This window comes from Ctenopharyngodon idella, chromosome 18, assembly GCF_019924925.1.
Source record: "Ctenopharyngodon idella isolate HZGC_01 chromosome 18, HZGC01, whole genome shotgun sequence".
Lineage (NCBI taxonomy): Eukaryota > Metazoa > Chordata > Actinopteri > Cypriniformes > Xenocyprididae > Ctenopharyngodon > Ctenopharyngodon idella.
This window is the reverse complement of record NC_067237.1, coordinates 22,369,488-22,389,620: the sequence shown is the minus strand read 5'-3', so window position 1 is coordinate 22,389,620 and position 20,133 is coordinate 22,369,488. Positions and strand designations below refer to the sequence as shown.

General features: G+C 37.0%; 4 protein-coding genes across 5 annotated transcripts; 3 read left to right on the top strand and 1 right to left on the bottom strand.

Moving 5' to 3' along the window:
* Nucleotides 1–112: 112 nt before the first annotated feature.
* On the top strand, nt 113–3,774 carry LOC127500158 (zinc-binding protein A33-like). 2 transcript variants are annotated; one of them, XM_051871110.1, is made up of 5 exons: nt 113–625; nt 1,980–2,075; nt 2,161–2,391; nt 3,500–3,522; nt 3,605–3,774. In XM_051871110.1, exons 1-5 carry the CDS (start codon nt 113–115, stop codon nt 3,756–3,758), a joined length of 1,017 nt encoding a protein of 338 aa, XP_051727070.1. In that variant the 3' UTR covers nt 3,759–3,774. The 2 variants fall into 2 exon arrangements, with proteins under 2 accessions (XP_051727070.1, XP_051727071.1); XM_051871111.1 differs by having other exon boundaries at nt 3,500–3,739.
* A 711-nt stretch (nt 3,775–4,485) lies between these two features.
* On the top strand, nt 4,486–5,961 carry LOC127500159 (zinc-binding protein A33-like). The gene has a single exon (XM_051871112.1). The coding sequence runs from the start codon at nt 4,490–4,492 to the stop codon at nt 5,051–5,053; it is 564 nt and encodes a 187-aa protein (XP_051727072.1). The 5' UTR covers nt 4,486–4,489; the 3' UTR covers nt 5,054–5,961.
* A 949-nt stretch (nt 5,962–6,910) lies between these two features.
* On the bottom strand, nt 6,911–14,197 carry ighmbp2 (immunoglobulin mu DNA binding protein 2). Its single transcript, XM_051871101.1, has 15 exons — nt 13,918–14,197; nt 13,637–13,806; nt 13,283–13,472; nt 12,969–13,066; nt 12,687–12,850; nt 12,382–12,582; nt 12,075–12,222; nt 11,790–11,964; nt 11,137–11,319; nt 10,287–10,405; nt 10,064–10,158; nt 9,800–9,923; nt 8,802–9,659; nt 8,521–8,720; nt 6,911–7,957 (listed from the first exon to the last, which is right to left on the bottom strand). The coding sequence occupies exons 1-15, from the start codon at nt 13,992–13,994 to the stop codon at nt 7,760–7,762; spliced, it is 3,000 nt and encodes a 999-aa protein (XP_051727061.1). The 5' UTR covers nt 13,995–14,197; the 3' UTR covers nt 6,911–7,759.
* Nucleotides 14,198–14,387: 190 nt separating this feature from the next.
* agk (acylglycerol kinase) lies at nt 14,388–20,079 on the top strand. Its single transcript, XM_051871098.1, is given in 16 exon segments — nt 14,388–14,641; nt 14,739–14,778; nt 14,960–15,039; nt 15,133–15,208; nt 15,302–15,394; nt 15,473–15,505; nt 15,596–15,690; nt 15,779–15,848; nt 15,940–16,019; nt 16,112–16,169; nt 16,259–16,406; nt 17,906–18,003; nt 18,119–18,169; nt 18,171–18,190; nt 18,668–18,752; nt 18,850–20,079. Coding segments are annotated over 16 exon segments (1,269 nt in total). The 5' UTR covers nt 14,388–14,531; the 3' UTR covers nt 18,982–20,079.
* The last annotated feature ends 54 nt before the right edge of the window (nt 20,080–20,133 follow it).

The following is a 20,133-nucleotide window of genomic DNA, read 5'->3' as shown; positions in this document are numbered from 1 at the left end:
GATGAATTATGTCTTTTTAATCAGACCACAGCATGACTCATGAACAAAAGACCTAAGCTATATTTAGCCAAGGAAATACTTGTCTTCAGAGTAACACAGCGACATTTCTGACATGTTAAAAAATCAGGTCGAACCAGTCTGTCCCAGTCGCACTACTCACTACTTTCAGATTTTCAGAAAACACCCGTCAAAGACCGTCAAAGGATTTGGAAATTCACCACCGATGGCTGAAGACTGTCCATTCACTGTGGAGGAGCTACACTGTCCTGTGTGCTGTAAGGTCTTCGATGTCCCCGTCACACTGAGTTGCAAACATAGCTTCTGCAAAACCTGCGTTCAGACGCACTGGAACTGTAGAGGAACACTGCAATGTCCTCTGTGCCGCCGTACAGAGCGCTCATCCAGGCCTCCAGTCAATCAGGCTCTAAAGATGGCCTCGGATGTCTTTAAAAAGAAGCCGGAGCTGTTCATGGTTAAATCGGTGGAGCTTTGCTCAATACACAACGAGGAACTGAAGCTTTTTTGTCGGAAAGATGCAGAACTTATCTGTGTTGTTTGTACGTCCTCAAGGGGACACAGAAATCATGATTACTGCCCGATAGCAGAGGCAACAAAGGAAATAATGGTAAGAAAACGTATGTTAACCTGTATGAAGAAGATGAGTCTTATGTTTTTTTTTTGTAGCTAGATATTAGCATTTTATATAAACTAAAGTGTGGGCTATACAGTATGGAAGGCCATTTCTGCCACACAAGAAAAAACATGCTTTTGAAAATCATAATTATTACATAAAATGTGTAAACATTGACATACTAAGTCATAATTATGAGATGAAAAGCCGAAATTATGACTTAAAAAGTAATAATTATGGCATAGAAAGTCAGTTTTAACTTCTATCTCAATTTCGACATTTTAAACTCATAATTATGATTTAGCATGTAATAATTCCTATTTTATCATAATTTCATAATTTTGATTTCATTTACACCTAAAAATATAAATCTTTTTATGCATTTTGGCTGTGTTTTGGGGGCCTGAAAACTCATTCAAAGTACAAGTTTTTGAAAATGATACAGTTATCATCTCTGTGTAAACTACAAAAATGATAGCATGCATATTACATATTCAGTCTAAGCCGAGAGTCTAAGACACATAGTGTTTTTTACAAAGTGACATCGCCACCTACTGGCCTGGCATGCATAACAGCATTTTTAGTCATTTTCATCGTTTTGACAATGTTGTCGTCTGAACGCGAAAAACGCAATGGAAACATTTTTCTGTTTTTAGTACATCGTTGTCGTGTAAATGTACCCTTAGTATGTCTAAAGCCGTGTTTCCAGCCAAGTTTCCACCCAGAACAATTTGTCCCAGGAACTTTTTTCCCACAGACCTATTGCTGTCTGCATTTCCATCATGGTCTAAAGTACTGTGAAGATTAGACAAATTAGTCCAGTGACGTAGGACTCCGCTGGATTTCGTCCTCCTCATTTAAGCTTAATAAAGCCTGAACCTCGTCGTCGGTCCATCGGTCGTATTTTTTAAACTCCATTGTTTATTCGAATAGCAAACAACTCTTACTGCACACACCGCAACAGACTTTTAAAAATTGTGGTTGAAATAAAATGCTGTGTGGAGTCAACCAATCAAAATGCTGCATGAACTCATCCAATCAGCATGTACAGAACCCAAGTCGCCCCCCGAAAGTTCCTGAACTTTGAGAATGTACTACCTCGTGAGCAGGGACTTTCTGAGGGGGAAATTGTTAAACGGAACTTCATTTAGACCCTGGTTCCTGCGGTCAAAACACACTGAGTACCACCCAAAAGTCCATAGTTCCTGGGGAAAGTTCCTGTGGTGGAAACACAGCTATAATTTTTTTCTATGTGGCAGAAATGGGCTTCCATATACAGCAAGTGTCAAAGGTCTCAAGTTCTCTTGGATTGGTTTATAATTGCCCTTTCTATACACTTACCCAACAGAAAGAGCTCACAACTAGGTACAATCCTTTGAAGAAACAACTAATCGACTTTGAAAAATTAAAGGTGAGCTTGGAGGAACTGGAAGCATACATACAGGTAAACTATATACAAACCTACAGTCCCTCAACATAAACTTCCTCATGAATCATCCAGTCCAATTCATTGTCGTTCTAATTTACAGAAACAAGCAGCTGAAACTGCTGCAGAAGTAAAACAAGAGTATGAAAAGTTATATACAATGCTGAGGGAGGAGGAGGCAGCTCGACTCATGGTGCTTCAAAATGAGAGAGACAGTAAGACCAAGGTGGTGAGAGAGAAACTGGAGGAGGTCAATAAGAGCATTGAAGAGCTCTCTGACATTGTCAACTACATTGAACCCATCATAATAGCGGATAATCTGACATTTTTAAAGGTGAGTATGCTTTTAAACCATTATTTTTACTAAAAGGTGTTGTGAGCAATGTTATAGATATTCCTGCACTTCCTCCTTTAATTAAATACATGATGATACTATGGTATCAATACTTGTCACTTTCAGCTCCTGTGGGCGATGAAAAGCTTATGGTCTTCTTATTTTCCTCTGTCTTTGTATATCTTTATGATGTTTGGCTGTGTAAGAGCTGGTTTACACAGAACGCTTTTTTTAATTGGCCTGCTTTTTAATTGCTTTTCGACATAAACATGCGCTTGAGGAATGTCTTTGTCATGAGCGCCTCATTTTTAGGCAGTGTCAAGTTGAAGGAAGTTCATTAGCGCTGCATCTCAAGATTTTAAAGGCTAGAACCCATTCTGTGTGAACAGACCATAAGCCATTGTTGATATGAGAAACTGTGAATATTTCACATCCTACAAAATCATGAAATTCGCTCTCACGTTCATAGTTGCCCATATAGAGTAGTGCAGGCATGACGTCAAAAAACTTTTACGTTTTGTTCTATAACATAAACTGCCCACACTCACACCCCAAACTGTCTTATCTAGTTACTTATTAGAAACATATATTTTCAAAAATAAACATAACTGCTTCAAAATTCATGTTTTTCAGTATGGGTGAATGTAATTTACATTGTAGAACAAAATGTCAAAGTGTCGCCAAGATGTGTACCACAGGCTTTATTTTACTCATAAACTGAAAAACCTCATTATAAAAAAATTTCAAGGAAAAACTCTTACAGGAAAATCCTATAGTAAAATCTCGAGTTTTGTCTTCCGAGTTTTGCTGATATAATTGACAGGTAGAAAGCTCATCAAAAGCCTTCTAATTGGCTAAACAAAGAATCCAATTTTATTTTACTTCTCACAAAAATGATTGACTGTTGGCTGTTACAGAGATCGGCGCAATATCTCAGTAGTTTTTCAGTGACATCTTTCGGGCACTTTTCTGCATAATATTCCATCAAAATATCATTCACAAAACCTTTAATTTAGGTTCCTTATTTGTTTTTTTCTGATGCAAAAAATAAAGTATTGTTCAAAGGATTAAAATTATGCTAATACCTTTACATTTTCTCTACCTACAGGAATGTAAGGAGGCAATAAGACGGTACTGTTAGCAATAGCTTTTAATTTAATAAGTCTGTTTTCTCTTATCACACTGAAATCAACAAATAATGCATTTATTATAGGACTAGCTCCACTGTACCTGAACCAGAATATCCAGCAAGGGCACTTATAGATGTGCCTCAGTACCTGGGATCATTAAAGCATGTGGTCTGGAAAAGAATGGAAAGAGATGTCAGCTACTGTAAGTACACATCAAATGTCTTCCGAGTACTTTAAACGCAGCATGAAATGAGAGTTGAGATATTCTTTTCTTCCTTATTGATACTTATATCCGAATGAAATGGCTTCTTGGACAAGAAAAAAATGTAGGATGAAACCCTGACTTTGTCCATCAGGAATTGATTGGATCATTGGATCGTTGTCATTTGCGCAATCTCATGTGAGTGACAGATTGTCCCACCCTCATGCCAGTAAACATGCCTTCAGAGAAGAGAATTTGTTGCAAGGGAAAGAGGAAACAAATGATGTGCACAGATAAATCATTTACAATAAATACTGCAATATTCAATTAAAAATATAAATGGTCGATTTTGATATTTATGTTGACCTTAAAGGGAATGTTCTTCCCAAATTGCAATTCTGACATCATTTATTAACTCTAGTGTTGTTTCAATATGAATTTTCTTTTTCTTAGGTGGAACACAAAATAAGGCATTTAGCATTTAGCTTAATAGTCCAAACTGACCAGTTCTGTAAAAAAAGTATACAGTGAGTGAACAGGGGCTGAAAAAAATCCAATAGTAACTACTTCTCTTCATTTAAATCCTTCTGAAACTAATGTCTTTGTGTCATAGCTCTCAAATTTCATTTGTACCTCAAGACGTACACATATTGCGCAGTGTTTGAATGTTTAGGGTTAGGGTTAGTTTTACAAAATGTGTCCTCCAATATCTGAAAAAATATCTACTAAAATAAATTGGTAACCACTACACTGCTACAGTAGGCCTATGCAAAATCATGAAAAGACAATCTGTTTTCTTCCTACTATCTCTCCAGGCTCTGTCAATTTTGATCCAAACACAGCACATCCTAACTTGATCATCAGTGATGAACTCACCACCATCAGCTATGGGAAAAAGCAGCAGCTTCCGGATAACCCTGAGCGCTTCACGGGCCGCATGGCAGTACTCGCTGCTAGCGGCTTCAATTCAGGAAAGCAGCGCTGGGATGTAGAGGTGGCACACAGCAAAGAGTGGTACATTGGAGTGGCACGAGTGTCCATAAAGAGGAAAACTGCAGTTTTCCTCAACCCGACAGGTGGTTTCTGGGTAATTGCAAATAATGAGGAATCCTATTGGGCTCAGACCTCTCCCCGCACTCGACTGACTCTAAAAAATAAACCACAGATAATCACAGTTGAACTGGACTACGACAAAGGAAAGGTTTCTTTTTCTAACGCTGCAGATGGTTCCAGTATTTACACCTTTAAAGATAAGTTTTCTGAGAGAATCTTTCCTTATTTTGCCACTGGGATAAATGAAGGGAACACACTTAGAATCTGTTCAATTTAATGTGTCTGTAATGGGGGAAAAATATGTAAACATATGGCCACGTTCACACAGCAGCAGAATATGGTTGTCAGTCCAGTATTTGAGTCCTTAACACGGTTACGTTCACACACAGTACGGTTATTTACGGGAGAGACAACCGCATCCTATAACCGAACTCACACCCGTAAATTTTCAGGACTCACAACCGCATTCTCAGAAAATCCGCGCTGTGTTAACGAACAGGACTGGGCAACTAGTTGGCTGTCACATCAATCAGTGCGAGAGCCGCTTATCTATTTGTGTGTGGTTTCGCTTTCGGTAACTTACAGCGTCATCTTAAGGTGTTAGATCCAGTCACTGTTCTCCACCGGAGCGGCTCTTGTCAGTTTTTGTGTTTCTTTTCCAAATTCAAATGCCTTGCCTAGACGTCGCAAAGGACGTGACACGCGAGTGCAACGGTTAAAGACTCCAGCTAGCGTGTGCTGCTGTTGGTTAATTAAGTTTTGATGGATGAATGGATGAACTCGCGGTTCAATTAGTCTCTTATGTCAAAAGTGCTAAGACTTTTCAGTTTTATGGACGTCGCCATCTTTAATATTACGTTGGTCACTGTCGTTATGGTTACTAGTAAGAGAATATGGGCTTCACTCTCGTCGTTGCACGTTCATACAAGTTGCTGTGTGAAAGGGACATTTCGAGACTCACACCCATAAGTAAATGCGTTGTCAATCCCCAAAACGTACAGTGTGAACGTGGCTTATTACCACACAACAACTATAAAATAATTTCTGGTGAATTTCATACGAAAATTTCAAGGTCACATTTCACCCAAAATCTGAGATAAAAAAAAAAGTTTTTCATAAAGAAATGAAGCGTATTTTAGGATCATTAAGAGTTTGTGCATTGTGCCATTTTTTTTTATAAAAAAAAAAAAATTACCTTTATTTTCATAGGTCATTATCATTTAAATTCGATTAGTGTAATAAAGCAGTTTTTACTATCAGCTTAAATCAGCATGCACTGTTTATGTTCTAGTTTTTAGTAATGAAAAGCTTATCTGTTTTTGCCAGTATTTGAGTTTGTGACTAGAGTTTATACTATAATGAAGTTGTATGCTGGATCTCATTCAGATATATTTTGATTCCATGTTAATGCAGTTATACAATAAACATACTGAACTTAAGCTAAGCATGTTCTTTTCATTATTGAACCACTTTTTTGTGACATGATTATGATGTGAAATAATGATTAAAAAGTGCAGTAGCACAGTATGCTTCATATTCCTTTAAGGATATTTCTATTTTGTAACTATTTACTTGAGCTAAATGGTTATTCCTGATTCAGAACATTGCAGAGCTATTTTTAGGGCTAAGCATTTCAAGCGCAGAGTATCATCTACCTGATTCATCTACAAGTCACACAGGACAGCCAAAGACGACTACTACTACTGTACTTACAGTATTACAAAAATGTTTCAAACCATGCTCTTAAATTGACACAAAAAAACCTTTTATAACATATTAAAATGCATTTTGACACCACTTTGAACTGTACAAGGAAGGCCAGCCATTACAAGAACCTCAGTAAAGCAGTGGTAGAGAAAAGGTATATGCAAATAAAGCAAACAATTCTGCTTATCTTCTACATAGCATATTAGGATCTTTAACCACTGACTTATGTTACCATGGTGCTCTAAGAAAGACTCCTTTCCTACTGTAATCATTTGATTATGTTTATGTATGAGTGATTGTGTTTAGTAAAAACTACTATTCATATTGCAGTTCTTCATCAGAAAACCTTTTGTTTGCTATTTCTTTTCAGTTCATTCAGTTTTGTCCCATTCATAGGCCAACATCTGTAATAAAAAAGACAAACCAAATAAAATATGATCATATTGTTCAAGTTTCTGAACAAGAAGTTCATACATCCATTGCAATTATATCACACACAAACTAGTGCAAACCAGACCAAGTTTGAGGCAAACCAAGTGGCTTGAGGGAACTTTTAAAAGCATTTTAAGTAGTGCACATAATTTCTTGTGTCTATTAGAAATACAGACCCTTGTAGTGCTCCTTCTAATGTGTTCAGAAAGCAAATCCTCCACTAACTGCCTCCATGGATCTCACAATGCCACCTCAGTCTCTTATGTCCTCTTGTGGACAGATATACTGTACACACAGACACCGAGCTGTGTGAGTAGTAGACTAAATATATTAAATGGAGTATTAAATGGACCCGATCCAAAGCTTTGCTTAGCCTGTGCTCTTCATAGCTTAATGGGATAACAGAGATTACATCTGACATCAATAATCAATGCATCAATCACTGAGAGAGAAAGTGGAGCAACTACCTAAGCTCCCAACAACAATTCTGCAAGACATAAATCTTGTAAAGGGATTTCAGACTAGCATTAGGACTGGTATTTCAAGCTCAACCCTAGTCATTCATAAACCCATTTTTCATTGTCAGTACCAGTTGGGAGTATTAGATATGTCTGGTCTTTATGTTTTATCTTTATTTTTGTATTTTTGCTTACCATTTAGACATGCCAGTGTGGATCTGCAATAAATAGCAGCTGTTCTCAGCCTTATTTGGGAACTTTCAGAATCACCTACTGGTTGAAGATCAAACTTAAAGCATAGAAATCTTTCTATACATATTTTTAAAGTAAATAACCAACACATTTAAATTAAACAGCATTAGATTGATAAAGTGTCTTCTAGAATGTCAGTTCTCTTTGTCTTTGGCTTTAGTTTTTCTTTGAGATGCCATATCTTTAAGTTTAGAGTCTAGTTTTCTCTGCAGATATGCTTTTTTATTCGGATCCATTGATTTGTCCTTCTGTCCACTTCCTGCGTAGAGCACGCCTTCTTTACTTATCCTCATTCTAGCCTGAGCTTTTGCTTTGTCTCCACATCCATGAACCTAAAAAAGACAATATATTATTTACAACACATCTTGCATCAAAAATGTCTTTAGTGTAAATGTTTTACATGTTTTAAAGAGGTCATATAATACATTTTTTATGATTTCATTTTAATGACTCTTTTCAACCCCCTCTCTCTGGCATATTTATTGTATGACATGGTTACAAATTTTATGCCGCACAAAATCGCCCTTTGGGCTTATAATAAACTTTGAACTTGAAACTTGAGGTTTCTAATGTCAGCACCCTTTTGCTTGTAAAATAAGAAGCAGCACTTAAAATGATCAGGAAAAGAACTTCAGGCACTCGTTTCTAACATTGAGTGTTTTGTGTTTACAAAATAATAGCATCTAACCAGCTTCCTCAGTATTAAATCATCTTGACTGTAATGGCCATATTTCTGATTGCTGAATACAATGAATTCAATAAACGATTTATATAGACTAGGAACAAAGTTTCAGTCTGTTTTCACATTACAATGAACACATTTATCAAAAGATGAAGGAAAATGTAGCTCCTCATGATATGACCCCTTTAATATAAAAAATAAAGCAAGTTGTACCTCAGGTATATGGTGACTTAGACAGTATTGTCTGTTACAGTAGAGGCAGAGCTGCCCTAGTGTGAGGACGCTGGCTTTGCACTTCACAAAACTACACACGCTGTCAGCTTTAACCACAGCATCGATGAGAGCGTCAAAATCGCCATCAGCTGAGGCAGCTGCAGCTATAGCTGTGACTCCTGCTTTTATCTTAGTGTTTCCTATGAAAGAAAGACCATGATGTGTAAAACAGAGAATAAAAGTATTGAAAGAATTCAGATACTGGAATAGAGATCACAAACCTTTGGAAGTTCCTTTGGGTTTCTTAACAGACTGGTTTTTACTAGCATTGAAATCTGGTTCCAGTCTCAAACTCTGCTGTTTTTGCTGTTTTTTCTCCTCTCGTTTCTTCTGCTCCCGGCGCATTCGCTCCAAATGTAGGCTTTTCAGATCAACAGCTGACTCTGAGGAGGCTTTTTGTGATTCTTCTTGTAGCTTTGCTGTTGTACATCCGGTCACGTCTGGTTGTTCAGGCTCTTTTACAGGCTTTTCTGGTACTGATGGAGGCCGGGACACAGTTACGCGACGGTTTTTCCCTTCTCCCTGGCTTACATGCCTCAATCCCATTTCTTCAGAGAGCTCATGGACCAGCAGACGCTCATGGGAATTTAGCGTGGAAGGAAACTGTAGTTCTGTCTTGTTTGGGTCTTTCAGAAAGTTCAGAAGCTCCTCCTGTATCTCTTTTCTCTTGTATTGCGTCTGATCTGCATCTTTGGGTTTAGAATGGAGTGAATTGGTGTTTTTATGTTGATCGGGCTGAACACTGGACTGACTCGCTCCACTGCTTTTGTTGTTTGCACTTTTCTTGTGTTCTTGCTCTGCTTTCTTGCCTTGGTTTTTGATCTTCTGTTTTGCAGACACTGTGTCTTTGGCTTTGACCTGTTTGTACTTTTCATCACGGGTGTAATTCTGTGCCACACAGTCTTCCAGGTACTCAAAGCCAGTACGAACTTCTCCGTATTCAGACATATAGTCCACTAGGGATTTGAGGAAATCATGGTTTCGAACAGTCTGAGAATCACACACTACCGTGAGCTGGCGTCTGGCACGAGTCACAGCCACATTGATCCTTCTATCTTCAGCAAGAAATCCAACCTCACCTTTGGGGTAAATGTAAGACGATTAATTTCTCAAGTATTCCTTATGTTGAAAAAGCTGATGCATGTTATATGTCATACAGATTTGGAATGTCAGTCATGTATGTAGTCATGAATGTAGTCATCATTTAGATCTGGCATACCCTTCCTGTTGGATCTGACCAATGACAACACCACTGCCTCCTTCTCCCTGCCCTGGAAGCCATCAACAGACTTGATCTCCAGCTCTGTATATTTATGGGACAGTTTCTGTCTCAAAAGATCCACCTGAAATAGATAAAATCCTGTTTTTTTAAATGCGTGAATGATATTCATACTGAAACAGCAGTGTAATACTAATGAACGCATTGCTTTGCAGACATAAAAAGAAAGCATGTGTTTTTTTTACACTTTGAAAAGTATCTCACCTGAAGATTATAGGGCGCAATAATTGCAATGTCTTTGACTTGAACTCCAGCCTCAGCAAGAGCTTTGATATGAAGAGCCACAATGTCTACTTCTCCTGTTAAGAGAATAAAGACAAAAGCTTTTTCAAGCACTAAAATAATATGGCGCTACTATATATCAGTATATTATATTAGATATATTAAGTGATATAAGGAGGAGGTTGTATTTGGAGCTGATATCAACCTTGATTGCCTTTGGACTGCTCATCTGTGTCCTCCATCTCATTCAGGCCACAGCCTGCAGTGTCAATGAGCAGAAGGGGAATACTGGTTTCCTCAACATCAGCAACACCAGCCAGGTCCCTGTTCAAGATACAATCAGTTATCTTCATATTTATCTTCCTCCGTATTACCTCAACACAAGTTAGCTAGCAAACTTAAAATATACATTAAAAAATAAAATGCTAATAAGCAACTAGTTAATAGTGAGAATTGGACCCTTAACTAAAGTCGTAACACTTCATTTTATGGTTCAATTCTCACTAAAGGGATAGTTCACCCAAAAATGAAAATTTGATGTTTATCTGCTTACCCCCAGGGCATCCAAGATATAGGTGACTTTGTGAACTATCCCTTTAAGTAGTTGCTTATTAGCTTGCATATTACTAGTATATTGGTTGTTTATTAGTACTTATAAAGCACTTATTAATGCCTTATTCTGCATGACCATATTGTACATCCCTTAATCCTACCCAATACCTAAACTTAACAACTACCTTACTAACTATTAATAAGCAGTAAATTAGGAGTTAACCGAGGCAAAAGTTGTAGTCAATAGTGAATACGTGTTTCCTATAATGAAGTGTTACCACTAAAGGGTTAGCAAAAGTTTTTATAAAGCTATTATAACCTACCTTTAAAATTATTAATATTAAAATTATTTTTATATTTATATTTAAAATTATTATTAATTTCAGTATTTTTTAAATAATCTTAAAGGAAATGTTTGTCTAATACAACAATAAAACATTGTACATGACCAACAGTGCCAAATAAAATGTTTTCCCCAGAAACCTCTAACATATTTTACACACCTAAGCAAGTGTTTCTCCACTGAAGGGTGTGCAATCAGCATTCCCTGATACATCTGCTCTGAAGCCCACTGCATGATGGCACTGTTCATACGGTACTGAGTGGTCAGCATTCGAACCACTGAGTCTCCGTATTTCTTTATTAGCCTCTCCATTAAGCTGACAGACAGGCCTTTAGATGCAGCACTGTGAAAGATAAAGATAAATAACATTTATAAAATGGACATATAACATGGGAGTACATTTTCAACTAAATGTTATTCATACTTAAAGGCTTGGTTTCACAGACAGGGCTTAGATTAAGGCAGGAGTAGGCCTTAATTAAATTAGGACTTTTAAGTAGCTTTTATAAACGTGCCTTAGAAAAAAACATTACTGGTGTGCATCTTGAGACAAAATAATGGCAAGATATTCCAGTGGAAGTTGCTTTCAGTTAAAACAGCTCAAACATGCATTTTAGTCAGGGACTAGGCTTAAGTCTTGTTTGTGAATCTGGGCAAGTTACATAAAGTTAATCAGAAACATCAACCAAAAATATTGATTAAGTATTTTTTAAATAGTTATATCCTGAAATTTTAACGTTAGAGCTCATCAAGAATGGATACCATAAACCAAATAATTCACAATCTTAAGATACATTTCCTTTTCCTTCATACCTCTGTGATTTGATCGTGGGCGGCAGCTGTTTGTAATCCCCAGCCAGTATGCATTTGCGTGCTTTGAGCAGAGCGATCCAACAGCTGCTCTCAAGAGCCTGAGCACACTCATCTATCACCACCAGGTCAAAATGATCTTTAGGAAGATGCTTGAGAGGACCATCATCAGAGGCTCCTATATTACAAATCAATCACATTTGAGTTTAAATTAGGCATTAACAAACAAACAAACAAACAAACATTTCCTGACATAAAATTCATGACTGCTAGGGAAGGTTTACTAACCAGTGTTAGTTGCCAGAATAACATCGGCTCTCTTCAATATCTGAGTGATAGCCGTTTCCTCCCTGGTCCTCAGCTCTCGCCGCAGATCCTTGATTTCCCGTTTCAGATTGCTCCGTTGGCCTTTGTCACGAGTCTTCTTCATTTCATTCTGTCAATGCATTTGATGTTTTTTATTATGACTGTTATAAAACACAGTTTGACAGATGGCCCTAAATCATATTTGAACACTTAAGCCGCATTTTAAAAAGGGTCGAACTTCATTGTATAATATATTGCAGTATTTATTATTGAGAAATCAAAATCTTACAAAAGCTTTGTCCATGTCCTTGCGAATATCAGAAATGATGTTGGTGTTGTCACTGTGTGCAAGGACCGCATCCAGCGAGTGCTTCTGAATCGACTCGAGCAGACGGGCTGGGTGACCCAATCTTAAAACCTTGACCTTGCTCTTCACCAGGCGCTCCACCAAGTTATCAACAGCCACATTGGAAGGAGCACAGCAAAGGATCTGTTAAGATTTACAAAGATGTTCATCACAATACTGCATATATACACTACATCAAATAATTTATACCTTAATTATCCAAATTTAGAGTTTGATATCTTGCTCACCTTTTGTTCTTGTTTTACTGTCTGCAGGATTACTTCAACCACTGTAGTGGTTTTGCCAGTCCCTGGTGGACCATGTATGATTGCCACATCTTTTTGAGATATTGCAAAGGATACAGCCTCTTTTTGAGAAGTATCCAACCCAGTGTTGCTAAATTCCAAAACATCTGCAATAAAAGAAATACAAACAGACTTAGGACCCCATTGAACTAGGCAGCGTGATTTTTTCTAGAACAATACTGTATTTTAGATCTCTTTCACGTGTCACTCCATGTATATGCTTACTTTGATGTGATAATATCCCTGGTTCTGAGTAACCAAAGAGGACACTGATGAGGTGAGATGCAGGACCACTGCTATATCCATTTAAAGACTTTAAGGCACTGCAAGTAGGAAATACATTACATATGCATCAACAATTTCATGTGGAAAAACATAACAAAACGAATAAACCTGAGCATGCAGAGCATATTTCATCAGCACAACTGATTTTGTGTACTACTGTAACAGCTCTAAAAAATATGACTTGATTTTGAGGAAACAAGAATAAGCAATAGTATTTAATGATACGAGCTGTATGAACTGATAATTGCACATACTTTGACAGTCGTCTATAGGTCACATCATTTGCCAGCTTCATTAGATTGTAGAGTCCATCTCTGTCCAAGTTAATACTGTCCTGCGTATCATCAAAAGCCACCGTCAGGGACGCCTGGGTAACACGTGTCACCACACCTGAGCCCAATTGAGATGGCTCACCCTCTGACTGATACAAACCTATAATATCACCTATAAACATAATACAAAAGAGAACAAGTAAATAATATTTGAGTTAAAATGTGAAGTGGCTCACTGGTCAGAGGCTTCGTTATTGTATGTATTAGGTTTCATTAGCAGTATTGTGTGAAATTGTGTACTCCAATGGATAGAAGTTTTTGCACAGAACGTCTCACCAGGTCCAAACGTATTGCTGGGAAGAACCGAGGGTCCTATACTTTTCCTGGGTTCAAAAACTACTAGTCGTCTGCCATACATGCCAGTATGTTGGCTTCCGATCTGAAGTTTCATCAGAAACACTCCTTTGTGCTGTAGATTCTTGTGAGATAAATTCTCCTGCCATGTTCTGAAAATACAAACAATCTTTCACAGTTCACGAATACATTTGGGTAATACAAATGGCTACATAAATACACGTCTAGAACATGTGTAGAACAGCAAGACGTATGTCATTTACCGTGTTTCTTCTAATTCAGCCTCTCTCTCTTCTTGCAGGAGCTCGAGGGTCTTGGAAACGAAGTTTTCAACCTCCATAGTTGTCAAATCAGCTCGAAGAGTAACTAAAAGGATAAGCTTGAAATTTTTACTCTGGTTATTTACAAATTATCTATTAAATATTTAGAGGTTTATAATGTCAAAAAATAATTTTGCTAAGTGACACAAGTGTGTGTGTATATGAGGCTGTCATGTCTGTTTGTATATTACAGCGCATGCACTGGAATGGGTCCGTCTCTAAATTCAATCCCACTCTGTACAGAAGATCCAGTCAGTATAATTCCGTCACGAACAGAAATAGTATCCAACTATTAAAACATAGATCGGCTACAGAACAATTTCAGGCATATAAATGAACTTTTATTACAGATATAAAATTATAAAATGTTAACATTTTACGACAAAATTGATGCGGAACGGATATTTTCCTTGAGGAGGTATATTGTTGTTGCACCGGTCATGCTTTGGGAGAACGATGGAATGTCAACGGTGAAGATCTATATTCAGTCCTACTCGTTTTGCCGTGCAATAGTGTACCTTCAGTGGGATATCTAGAAAGTCAGTATATAGAGAATAATGGCTCGGGTGGTGAAAGTGTTTCGGACTTTAAGAAATCACTGGAAAAAGTCCACATTTGCTGTATGTGTGCTGTCATATGGAGGACACTGGTTGTATGGAAAGCACTGGTTTGTATTATCAGATATATGACTGTCCGTCTCTCTGTCTATCTATAAACCCTTTAACTCATGTGACGTACTTATTAATTTTAATACTTTTTCACAGTGACAGTGTGCTGCGACGAGAAGCATGTATAGAGGCCAGGGTAAGGAATATTTAGTTTGAAAAAACAAATAAATAAAAAAACTCTCACTATTTTTTCCATTTAATTTATTTCAAGTAACAATTTTGTTTATGGTTTTAGCTTATGTCAACTATAATAACCTTGATACCCAGAACCCCAAGGGTCCCTACATTAAAATATATTGTATCTGATGGTTTCACAGGAGTTTGGTCATCAGTTAATTGGACCTCAGGAGCATCTGAAGAAAGCCACAATCATTCTCAACCCTGCTGCCTGTAAAGGGTACGATTATAAATACTGGTTTATGTCCCTCACTGTGTCATAGCCGTGTCGGTTTGTTTGTGTTATTATAGTTACCTTTTTTTTTTTTTGCAGAAAAGCCAATAATTTGTTTGAGAAGAATGCAGCTCCCATTTTACACTTGGCTGGTATGGAGGTTAAAATTGTGAAGGTATTATTCTGTGCTATGTCCTATTTTACACTTTTTTTTGTATGCATTTTTGAACTTGAACTTTTAGCAATTTGTTGTTCTATCCTGTTACAGACTGATTATGAAGGCCAGGCAAAAAAGCTCATGGAATTGATGGAGCAAACAGATATGCTGATCATTGCTGGTGGTGATGGGACATTACAGGAGGTACAAAAGTATCTTCATAAAGTGGTTTCTGACAACTTGAGCATATTTAAATGTTTTCATGCGTTGTATTTCACACAGGTGATAACTGGCCTACTGCGCAGGGCAGATGAGGTAGTTACTAATAATAAATCTGTTTTAAGACTTTAAGTTATGTTGAACATTCCAATGTTTTCTGAATTTGAACTACTATAATAACCACAGGAGACCTTCAGTAAAATACCAATCGGTTTCATTCCTCTGGGTTCCAGTAACTCTCTAAGTCAGAGTCTGCATCTAGTTTCAGACAACAAAGTACAGTAAGTCTCATGACTTCACTTTTCAAGAAAATTCTTTGCCCAAATGTTTGTTGTGATCAAATGTAATTAGATGTTTCTGGTTTTTCAGACACATTACCTCAGCAACCCTGTCAATACTGAAAGGAGAAACTGTTCCACTGGATGTTCTGCAGATAAAAGTGAATTTGACAGGCATTTTGAAAAAGAACTTGACAGCATCGACTATTTTCATTCTTTCACACAGAGTTGATTGTGTAATTCTGTTCTTAGGGTGAGAAGGAGCAGCCAGTGTTTGCTTTGTTAGGCTTACGTTGGGGTGCATTCAGAGATGTCGCTTCTTCTATAAGCAAGTATGCTTCTGCTTAATTTTTATTCACATATATAAATACAAAATGCAAATGTGTATTTCTAACATGATTTAATTGGATTCTTCCTTGTCAAGATATTGGTATCTTGGCCCCTTGAAAACGAGAGCAGCACATTGGTTTAGTAGCCTTAAGGTTAGGGTAGTCTTTTACTGACAGTGATCATATTTCAGTTACATCATATATGAGGTCTTGGATTAATCAGACTGTCTCCTCTCCTACAGCAGTGGCCACAGAGTCACCAGGCATCCCTCTCCTATCTGGGTCCTGTTCCTCGTCCACCTGACCTGCCCACTGAAATACCACCCCGGCCGAACCTCCTCTACCGCATCTACCGCAGACTCCAGAACTACTGGAACCCTCCTATAGAAGGTCTTTTATCATTTTTACAAATATATCTTTATATAGAATATAGCAGATGAATTAGGACTGGGCACTGACACAAATTCCTCAATTCAGTTTGCTTTGGATTCAATTCAGTTTGATTAGATATCGATTTTGATATTTGCTGTAAACTATACAGGGAATCCTGTCAGTTGTGTACATAACTATAATATTGAAGGTTAATATTAACAACTGATTTGTGTACGGACATTTAAATTACATTAATAATAACATTATAATAACTTTTTAATGACATAATTATGGTTCAACTCCAATTAGTTTTTGAAATATAAATGTTTAAACAGTGGCTGTCATACAAAATTGTTTGCATGACGGATTTACTAAACATTAAATATTGAAAAACATAAAATGTAATATTGTCCATATATTTAGCAAAATTCTCCTCTCTAGAACACTGATTGTGTGATTACATGAGACATGATACATTTCAGTACTGTTTCCTTTTCAACGTACCTTCTGATGATCATTCATGTTTATTTCGAATTATAAGTAGTAGTAAAGAAGAGGAAGAGATGATTGGTTCATTTGCAGCTTGAACTGAGGCAGTTTCAGTGATCTGTCACACCACATTAAAGAGCGCTAAAATCACATTTATTATTTAAATTTGTTATAAAATGATAATTGACAGAATTTGAAAGCTGAAACATTGTTTCATATCAAAAGTAAAAAAGCAGAAAGCTTTCTGTGATTTATGAAAACCAACTCAAAAATTGATTCTTGGGAATTAAAGGTAGGGTAGGCAATTTTGGATAGGCTAGCAATAGCAAGCTAGCTATGAAAGCATGAGATCCCACCCTCCCTTCAGAGCGCTCTCTCCAAAGCCACGCCTCCTCCAAAACACATGAATGCACACAGGCAGAGCAGAATCTGTAAAGTGTCATGAGAGACAGTGTTAAATTACCTCATGTCTCAAAACACGCAACATTACAATAATAACGAATGTAAACAACTTAAAGAGCTCTTACTTATACCACCTGACTGCTGCAGATTCATGTCAGCATTGATAGTTTTGCCATAGAAGTGCATAAATCCGAGTCTGAGGATGTGAACAGCTCCGGGTAAAACGTCACGGGTTGCCATCTCGTAATTACGGTTATGACATGGTGTAAACGCAGCATAAGCTCATTATTTTTGTTCAGGAGGAACTGTAAAAGCTTCGGACCGAATGCAGTGATTGGACATTTTTGGTCCTGAGAATTCCACAGAAGATATATGTATAAAAAAAATAATAATAATATTTAGACCACTTCTATTATTGCTATCAGGATCTGAGGTGACTTTCAACCAGTATAACTGATTGAAATGAGAATCGATTAAGATCAATGTTTTCAACCCAGCCCTAATATGAATAATGTTACTTTAACTCTCAAAGCAGGTTTAGACTTATTACTAAGCAAATCAGGGAAATTCTTGTGTATCTGTATATCTAGCATTTAATTCTTGTTTAAATCTGTTTGTGTTGGTAGAGCCACTGAAAGAGCCCGAGCCAGAGCGATGGGAGAGCAGAGACGTGTCCACATTGGAGCTCTCAGTTAGCACACACAATAAGAACCCTGTGAAGAGAGTGAGTACTGACATAGTACTCTTTATTGGAATATTTTGTATCTAATTGTATTTTGTATCTAAATGTAATATAGTCTTGAGATTTTGTTCTGATTGGTATTGTCTACTGTCTTCAGCGTGTGGACGATTCTATGCTGATATCTCTGGACCCAGACTCCCTTACAGTCAGGTCAGTTCATCACTGAGGGGTGAGTGTTGTTCACAAGACTGCTTGTGAAAAGAGAAATGGAAAATAAAGCAAACTTTATCTCATATTCGTCTGCTGAACTTCTATAACTTTTATTTAAAAATCGCCATGAAACGGATGTTGCGATAGTGTTTTCTTCCCTATTGTGACGTATATATCTGAGTGAAATGGCTTTTTGAACACGGAAAAATGTAGGGCGGGGCTTGATTTTGTCCGTTGGGAATTAATTGGATGGATGTGGTTTGCTTATGCTGTGATCTCATGTGAGTGATAGGACACTGCAATATTCCATAAAAACATAAGAATTGTCTTTTTTGATTTCATGGTAAATTTAAATAAATAATAGTACATTTTAAATTATTATTATTTCCAATAATTACATATTAATTTAATTTGCAATCTGAACTTTTATAACATCTCTCAAACCCCTAAAGAATATATTTGTGGACATGAATGAATATTGATTTATGTCATGCAGGACTAAGAAAGCAGTGAACCCAATGGAGTCCATAGAAGATACTTTGCAGATAGAAGCCAGTGCTGCTTGTCTTAAACTCCCAGAGGTCAGTATGTTTTGGAAGTTTTTGGAACAGATTTCCCCTTTGTTCTAAGCTGTGATACAGCGTTTCTCATCGATTGCTTTTCTTCTCCTGTCCACAGGAGGGCGCTGGATTTTATGACATTGACAATGAGGAATATGAGGCAATGTCTGTGGAAGTAAGACTGTTGCCACGGAAACTGAGATTCTTTTGCAATGCAGAGCGCAGAGAGCAGCTTGCAGAGGCTCAGTGATGACAGTGGTTATGTAACAAATTGTGGAGAGGACTGCTGATTTTTTGAGACGTTTTCCTAAAACTGGAAAACAAACCAGTGGAGTCAAATGAACTTTGAGTTGTCATAAAAAGTCACCATACTCTAACTGAACAATTTGTGTTCTGTGGACCTTAAAGGGTTAGTTCAACCAAAAAATGAAAAACTTGTCATCATTTACTCACCCTCATGTCATTCCAAACCCTGTTCATCTTCGAAACACAAATAAAGATGTTTTAAATGAAATCTGAGAGATTTTTCTCCCTCCATAGCTACGCAACTGACACAAAAGTTCATAAAGAGATCGTAAAACTAATCCATATGAATCGAGCGGTTTAGTCCAAATTTTCTGAAGAGACTCGATCGCTTTATATGATGAACAGATTGAATTTAGGCTTTTATTCACATATAAACATTCAACACACATCATTTATGGTAAAAAGAAGCTCAAGCATGTTCGCTTGACGTTCGAGAACCAATGAAGTTCAGTTGAACTTCTATTTATGTTCGCTGATCAATATTTATATGTAAAAAAAATTAATTAAATCTGTTCATCATAAAGCGATTGTGTCTCTTCAGAAAATTGGGACTAAACCACTCAATTCATATGGATTTGTTTTACAATCTCTCACTATCTCTACCAACTCTTTGAAGCACCGAAGTGGTAGTTGCGTGGACTGTCAATGGAGGGATAGAAATTCCTCAGATTTCATTTAAAATATCTTCATTTGTGTTTTGAAAATGAACGAATGTCTTACAGGTTTGTAACGACATGAGGGTGAGTAAATGAAGACAAGTTTATCATTTTTGGTTGAACTATCCCTTTAAATGAAAAGGCAGTTTTATGTGTTAAAGTAAGTTTATGTCTCATTAATGGTGTCATTTTGATGGATTTTTTAACAGCATGGATGAGGTTGTCATACTGTTATTAACTTATTACAGTCCCTACTGGTTTATTTTGAGAGAATGTTTTTGAGAGAGTGCAAACATGGCTCTAGAACTTGCTTAAGAAACAATACATGATACTGTAAATATCCAACCAGATAAGGACCAAGAAATAAAGACATTATCAATCTCTTATTTTTAAAGACTTTTCCATGAATTTAGGTTATCTGGTGTTTTGTCTTAAAACTA